The sequence below is a fragment of the Aptenodytes forsteri genome, unplaced genomic scaffold (genome assembly GCF_000699145.1).
Source record: "Aptenodytes forsteri isolate BGI_AS27 unplaced genomic scaffold, ASM69914v1 Scaffold143, whole genome shotgun sequence".
Lineage (NCBI taxonomy): Eukaryota > Metazoa > Chordata > Aves > Sphenisciformes > Spheniscidae > Aptenodytes > Aptenodytes forsteri.
In genome coordinates this window covers 124,769-132,882 of record NW_008794951.1, presented here as the reverse complement: position 1 = coordinate 132,882, position 8,114 = coordinate 124,769, and the positions used below count along the sequence as shown (strand labels likewise).

General features: G+C 37.4%; 1 protein-coding gene across 1 annotated transcript; it reads left to right on the top strand.

Moving 5' to 3' along the window:
* The first annotated feature begins 1,130 nt into the window (after positions 1 to 1,130).
* NXT2 (nuclear transport factor 2 like export factor 2) lies at positions 1,131 to 5,652 on the top strand. Its single transcript, XM_009275279.1, has 3 exons — positions 1,131 to 1,235; positions 2,309 to 2,453; positions 3,469 to 5,652. Exons 1-3 carry the CDS (start codon positions 1,131 to 1,133, stop codon positions 3,645 to 3,647), a joined length of 429 nt encoding a protein of 142 aa, XP_009273554.1. The 3' UTR covers positions 3,648 to 5,652.
* The last annotated feature ends 2,462 nt before the right edge of the window (positions 5,653 to 8,114 follow it).

The following is an 8,114-nucleotide window of genomic DNA, read 5'->3' as shown; positions in this document are numbered from 1 at the left end:
GTGGGGGGGAGTGAGCGAGCGGCTGCGTGGTGCTTAGTTGCCGACTGAGGTTAAACCACGACAAATAGCATGTAGTAACATGAGAGTATTTGGGTTTGTGGAGTAAGCAGGGATTATTTGATAGGCTAGTAAGTATTTTGTAGTACGAAGGTTTCTCTGAATAGAAGTGTTTCTTGTGGTAATACTGGAGGAATTCGTGGTAGTACTGGTGTATGTTCATCAAAGACTACCAAGAAAATGTAAGTAATTTAAATTGTGCAGTACTGATTGAGTTGCAAATACTGATAATATAATGCTGAAATAGCATAATGATAAAAGATAATATTTTAAACAAAATATTGTAACAGAACCAAATGCAGTTTTATGGATGTATGGACAGGAAATTCAGAATCACTGCTTTCCAGAATGTCACAGTTCAGGGTCTGTAAGAGATCAAGGGCCAAACAGCTACACAAACTGAACAAATAACTGAATGAGGTCACAGTGCAGTGATGTGACAACAAAGGCTGTTACCTTTGGATGAATAAAGGTAGAGAGATGAAAGGAAAATAATGAGATGTGAGAAGTGGTGTTTGGTTTTTACCTGTGGATATAGCACTGGAGTGATTGATACTGGAATACATCTAGCGTGTGTGTGTCGTCCTCTCTTCTCCCCGCCCCCCCCCCCCCAATCCAATTATATATATTATTACATTTTATATATGTATATATAAAGGTGTTTTAAAAAATGAGACTATGGTGGCAGTGTCATGGGGGTCTTGCTAATTTTCAGAAATACGTTGAATAAATCTTGTTTCTTAACTTTATTTCAGAACAGCCATCACAGCAACGAATATTTTCACTGAATGCTTGCATGTTCACACCACTTGCAGCCAGCTGTAGCCCATTTTTCAATGTAAATATTTACAGTTTAAATACAATAAATATATCAGTATTCAAAATTAATCCTAAAAATGTCACCTTGCTAAAAGCTGGTACCTCCTGCAAGTAGGAAAGGAGTTTGGAATCAATTTCAACATTATTTGACATTATCTTTCAGTGAGGATGGAAAAGACCAACCAAAGTGACTTGCTGGAGAAATTGCGTAGATGGCTAGGTTGCATCAAATTGCCGAACTTAAGTAATTTGGTATGATTTCTTCTCTCCAGGATTTCAAAACCTACGTGGATCAAGCTTGTAGAGCTGCGGATGAATTTGTCAACATTTATTATGAGACAATGGATAAAAGAAGAAGGGTATGTAGATATTTTGATGCTAGAACTGTCTTGTGTGTTTTTTGCTTGCTTTTCTAACTAGCATTACACTTGAAAGCACCTGAAAGTTGGTTCCCATATATTGTATTGGCCAGGAAGTGCCTTAGACTTCTTCATGGTAATAGTTCAGTTTGTATCCAACTATGTTTTACAGGTACAGGGTTTGGTCCGTACAGGCGGATAAAACTTGCTTATTTGTCTCTGAGGTCAGAATTTAGCTTATTTTTTTCCAAACTTCTTTTATTAGCAGTTATCACTTCTGTTTCTGGGAGTCTTCAGGAGTGCCTGAGGATAAAGTGGAAACAGCTCTATCTGGCTCTGAAAGTCTTCATGGACCACATCGATGTGGTATCATGTAACAGATATTTGCACCAAAAGAGAGCTGCGGAGACTGTTTTTTGGAATTTTAAATGTATTGTTATTGTAAATTAATAACTTTTAGATTATGTGAAAATACCAGCAGTTGCATGTTAACTTCATAGTCACTTTGCGCAGAAGTAGGTTGGGCAGAGACGTATCAACAGCTTGAAGGAGAGTTAGGCAGTTACTCAACTGTTACAGCTTATGAAACATTTGGGAAGTTCTGGTCTGCTGCAGATAACTGTCTTTTTTAAAGTTTCCACTGTTAGTGTTCACTTTTTTTTTTTACCTGAAATTATAGTTTCCTGACATAATCTGTGTTGCATGCACACACACCCTCCAAAAAAAACCCCAGTGATAAACTTATTCTGGAAAGGTAGCGCTGTCCTTTTGTTAGCAACTAGTTCAGTTCTATCACGAGCTTTGTTAAAGGAATCTTGTCAGTATTTAAATTTGGAGACATACGAGTCTCTATGCAACTTATAAAGCAGAATATGTTTCAGTTTGTTTTAATTCTTGGTCAGGAGCACTAATTGTTAAAAGGAGCTAATATTTCAGGAGGGCATTTTATCTATCAAAGTAACAGAAGAAATCAATAATTCACAACATAAGGATTCAAAGAATATTGTCTTCTATGTTGTCCATTGTATGTGTTTACACATTTTCCCCAAATATCTTTTTTCATAATCACTCAGGCTTTAACAAGACTTTATTTGGACAAAGCAACGTTAGTTTGGAATGGTAATGCGGTGTCCGGGCAAGAAGAACTGAATAAATTTTTTGAAATGTTGCCATCTAGTGAATTCCAGGTTAATGTGTTGGACTGCCAGCCTGTTCACGGTAAGGTTGTATTACAATTTACTTATTTATTTTTCAGTCTTTTTATAACTGTTGAAAGTGAACTGCAATTATAATAGTGCTTAATAATTCTTTTGGAACAAGCTTGGAGAAAATACTGAGGGTTGAAATGCCAAGTTGTGCATAAATAAAGCACAAATCAAGAGATGCAGCAACTCCGCTCTTTTTCTCATGTCTGGGAAAATATTTTAAGGACTTTTTTGTTAAGATCATATTCAGATGTGATGTATTTTCATGTACTGAAAAAGTCTGGCTTATCAGGTTATGTTGTCCTTGATGATGTCTAAGAGTCAAGAGACCTCTGCTGTAGCCTCTGATACTGACCTGCAGTATAATGTGGAACAAATCATTAACCTGTATGTACTTTGATTTCTTTACATCTAGAATAGATGTTAAGTTCTTTTAGATTTCTGATTAACAACTGCTAAAGAAAGGCTTACATAATGGAGAAGTTAATAAATTACTTCTAATGGATATTTTGGGAATATAAGTAAGGAAAAAGCCTGTGGTCAAGCACGCTTGCTTTGCTCTGCTGTGAAAAAGCTATAGTCTCTAATAGCGGCGGAAAAAAGTGTATGCAACTTGCTAAATGTCAAGCACGCTTGCTTTGCTCTGCTGTGAAAAAGCTATAGTCTCTAATAGCGGCGGAAAAAGTGTATGCAACTTGCTAAATATAAATAGATGTATATATGTATGCGTATATCTCAAATAATGAGAGCTTGTTCTAAGCAAAAACTCAGGTCTTTGTTACAGTGCTCTAAACTGAACATGAGATGAAAACAGAAAAGCCATTTAAAAAGCAGTGTTGGCGAGCGAATACATCATTGTCTGTATAGAAATGATGCAACAAAACTGTACTTTTCCTGAACGTGTAACCAATTGTTAGCCTGTAACTAGTATAACCAGAATGGAATGAAACTTCTATGTACATTTCCTACTTCTTTACCTGTTAGTCTTTGGTTGAGTTGTTTTCTTTATACTGTTTCTCCTTGTGAAGAGCAAGCTACTCAAGGCCAGACGACAGTCCTCGTGGTGACAAGTGGGACAGTAAAATTTGATGGCGACAAGCAGCGCTACTTCAATCAGAACTTCTTGCTGACAGCACAAGCCACACCTACCAACACAGTGTGGAAGATCGCCAGTGACTGTTTCCGCTTTCAGGACTGGGCCAGTTAGTGAGGGCTGGCTGCGGGACGTGACCTCTCTCATTCGACATGTTGAAGTTAGCTGTACAGACAGCCGTTCTCGCCGCATGGGAAATGCTCGCTCCTCGTGTTGCATGTGTCATTATGGGAGGTCTACAGATGATTCAGGGTGGATCCCGGTGACCGTGGGTTTAGTAGTAAACAATCTTAAAATGTGAGAGGTTGCTCATGTTAGTTGAACGTAATAAAATGCTGAAGGCAGTGAGCTGTGTAGGAATCATTCCTAAAATGCCTTACATGCAGCTATGCTGCCACTTCCAGACTTCTTGTATGTAATGCTGAATGAACTCTGCTACTGTTTGAACACAAAATCCTCTTAATGTACAATTCTGACCAAACGTGTAATTTTTTCAACTTGAAAAGATCTGTTTTTACAGTAGCTTCTTCCCTCTTTTGAAGAAGATGCTTGTGGCATGTAGAGAGAATTCTCAAAGCTACCTACTCTTGGTTGTAAGAGGCTAGGAAGGATTGACAATGATTTCTACTGTTTGTGAAAGTAGCAAATATAGCTCCCGAGTGTGTAACCTCTCAATCCGTTGGAAAGCTAATGTTGCCTTCTCTGATATGGAAGGACGAAATAATCTCATCAGGTTTCCTTTTGGCTTAAGCTTCTTAGACTTTGGTTGTAGTTAATTTACATTGATTTGTATGTAGGGCATGCGGAATGATTCAGAGCTCCTATGCCAACAACTCGTCACATGCACGTGAAGGACTTCAAACTGATTATTTTTCTTTTGAAGTCTCACAGTGTAAGAAATAGGTCAGTTACATCATTTCTGTTTGCTTTAACTGTTAATTCTGTTGCTATGAAGTTTGGACTATTCTTCCCATATTCAGTCTGCAGGTTTTGAATCCCTACTGCCTTTTCAGGAAACATTGTAGTAAAAAAGTGACACTGAAAGTGTGTATTACTGTGAAGCCTTCAATTTTTCTCTTCAGTACTGTTATTCAGAACAGGTGCTTTGATTATTTTCAACTTAGAAGAACAGCTCTGAACACAAATACCATCTTCCTCTCATGCAGGTTTTTACTGTAGTTCTCATGTTACTTTTAAATATTACCTTTCGTTATTGATTCTGGGGGTTTTTGTGTGTCTTGCTTCAAATTTGCAGTTTAAAGCTTTCAGCTGCTTTAAAATAGTTTTCCAGACTACAGGTTAAGACTGTCCATCTTAACTTGGGAACTTAAGAGTAAATCTGAATATCAGCAGACTTGTTTCAAACTGGTACGTTTCTATTTTAAACTGAGTAAAAAAAAAAATCAAAATTTAGCTATGTGCGTGCGAGTACGCTTGCTTGTAACTGAAAACACATGAGGGGAACTTGTAACTCTGATCTTAATACATGTTGCAATGACAGCAGCAACCTGAATACAAAAGTGGTTACGGCTGCAGCTCACTTGTTTTTATGACTTGCATCGCAATGAGCAATATCTAACTTGTGTAAAACATCTTAAAACATCTGTAGTTTGTGATATAATCCCACCGATAATGGGATGTTTAGGTGAAATGGGTGGGTTTATTTCCTTTTAAGGCACTCCAGTCTTTACATCAGTAAGTTGGAGTTGGTAACCCGTCTCTATTCAGAAGCTGTTTGTGTTCTGAACTATTGTGTAACTATTTTTCAGCCTGAAGAATATGAATTCCTGCAAAACAATGCAAGAAGTCCAGAATTTTTGAAAACTGTAAATACATTGTTATTTCTGTATGTAGTGAATGAAAGGATCCTTCTCTTTCATTACTGTTTGTTCTTAACAGAACATGTGAGAGACACACTTCTATCTGTACCTGATAAGCTTGTCCTGGGAATAAATGCTTACTGGATATTTTTATGCAAGTTTTAATTTTTATAGTAGTTTTTAAGCTTTTTCTAGGCAGATTGGGAGATTCAGAATATATGAGGCAATGTTTTAGTCAAATGTTATTTTCGTGTTATTCCAATGCAGGCTGCTTTGAAACCTGACTTCTGCAATTAATACTAAAAAAAAAACCAAAACCCAACCAAACAAAAAAAGCCACCACGACCTGGAACGTTACTTAGGAAGCTTACTAACTGGCCCGGCTGGACAAACCCAGTTTAAACTCTTACTTTGTAAGATGCGTACTTGGAATTGGACTTGGTATGCATACAGGGGTTTTTGGAGAGAAATTTATTAGGAAATAATTGCTTCAGCCTAGGGAGAAGTGCCAGTTGTGTACTGCCTACTTCCATCATCTTCGATGAGGATCACTTAGGGTGATCCCGTACTACCATGATTAGCTGTTGCTCTTTATAACTGAAAATGCTGGTTTACAAAATATTTTTATGGAGCATACAAAGTGATAATGTAGCTATTAGATTAAATCAGTGATTTTACAACTGAGTAGTTAATGGCACAAACAACAGATCTCCTCCATACGGGCTGGAGAAGTTAGGGATGCTGCAGCTCTGTGCTGCTTGTTGAAACTTCTGTGCTGAAATTAGCGGAAGAGAATGTACAAATGCTTTTTATTTCATTCAGTACAAAACCATCTGGCTGGTTTCGTGTTCCCTGTTGCTGATTCTGCTGTAATATCTGAAATTTACAACGGGCACCTATAAAGTCAACATGTTTATGCTCTAAACTGTAAACGGGAGTTAATGCTACCAGGTTTTGCTGTTTGATACTGAGTTACTCCTGTACCGCCGGTCAGTGAAACAAAGCCAGCTGAAGAGCTAAGCACTTCCACATACTAAATTATGGCTACTGAAGACTCGATAGATCTTCTCTTTTGTGTATATTCCCTGTATTGTCTTTACCAGTCACTGTTTTTATGTTGCTTTGTTCTTTTGGCATACTACAGTTAGATTGACTTAAAATACTTGTGCTGTGTCTTGGAAGGGAGAAAAGTGATTCGTTCTGATGGTATGAATGATTTGTTCTGAGAGTTTTGATATTGCATATGCTTCTTTATCCTGATTGGAGAAAAGTACGTTATAAAGAAATGCTGTTTTATCAGTAAAGTAACTTTCCACACTTGAATATATTTTGTAACTTTTTGAAATTGTTTAAGATTAATTTTAAAAAAATAAAAAACAAAAACCTACCTGACGTTCTGCTTTTTTTTATTATTATTAGAAACTTTCATAGTTTGTTCTTATGATATTAAAAGTGCAAGACATAATTTGTGGCTTCCTTATCTTTACTACTTGTGTTCTAGGTATGAGTTACGTGTTCCGATTGTTGCAGCGTGGTGCTGGGGCACTGCAGAACAGGCTGGCTGTGAGCTCTTTGGCAGTGCTGCAGTAAAAGAAATGTGTCTGGAATAATAACCCTATAGCAAATGCCTCACCAAGAGCACTGTCAAGCAGTAAACGGTGTTGAACTGGCTAGAGTAACAATCTCAAATTGACGTTTCCCTCTATAATTTACTGAAGTTCAGACTGCTGTCCAACAAATACCTGGATGAAGTCAAACAAAACTTGTGCCAGATCCTTGGACTGTAAATATTTTCACTGAGAACATATTGTTGTGCCTCTGCTGTTTCTCTGCTAAGAAGAAATGAAATGCTCAAATAAGGAACGGTTCGTGTGATAACTGGTGATTTATTCACTTTATTTTGCTGTAAAACATCAAATTACTAATGAACGCTTACACAGTGTAGATAGCAGCTTCTAGTTGCTGGCAATGAAAAGATGAGGATGCTAATGCAAGGTCAGTGTTTGCGTGGAAACAGACACTGTTCTAGAAACATGTTCTAGAAACGATGCCAAATATATTGTAAAGTTCTTGCTGTGTTTGAAGGTGTAGATTTCAGTGAGGCATTGCAAGCAGTCACTTTTTGTAATTATCCTGAGCAAGGCTCTGACGGCTGATGCAGCATAAAGGTTTAGGAGCGCTGGGAAAAATAACTCACAGTTAGAGCCAAAACAGAAAGTATTTTTGCATGTCTGTTGAAAGTGAAGCCAGAAATTGCTCTTTCAATATTCCCCCTGGGCTGAAGAAAAGAATAGTTAAGTCTTTCTAAACAAGCTTTTCTTTTCTGATCCTAACTGAGAAGAAGTAGGTCACTGATAGCTGAGCTTATTCCTTCAGAAGGCTGGGTTTAATAATATCAATAAATCTATCTTGTTATCTTTTGCGTCCAGTGATTGAACAGACTATGGAGACTAAATGGCCATTTTGCCGTGCATCAGTAATACAGGGGCCTTAGAATGTACTGTTGATGGAAAAAAGTGTGGTGAATTTCAGTGGCTAATTTTTGTCATCTTACAATCCAATTCAGTCCCAGTGGGTTTGCACCTTCATGGTTTTTTAAGGTTTCCAGCCAGTACACAATGTATTGGACTTAGTAAAACAAAAATAAATGAATGTTGCTGCTGGGCTTAATAATTACTTATCAAGGTCTCTGTATGCCACAATATGAATTCCTCTTAGTGTTCAAGTACTTTGGTGCGTGTATTCGTGCCAACAGAGTAAG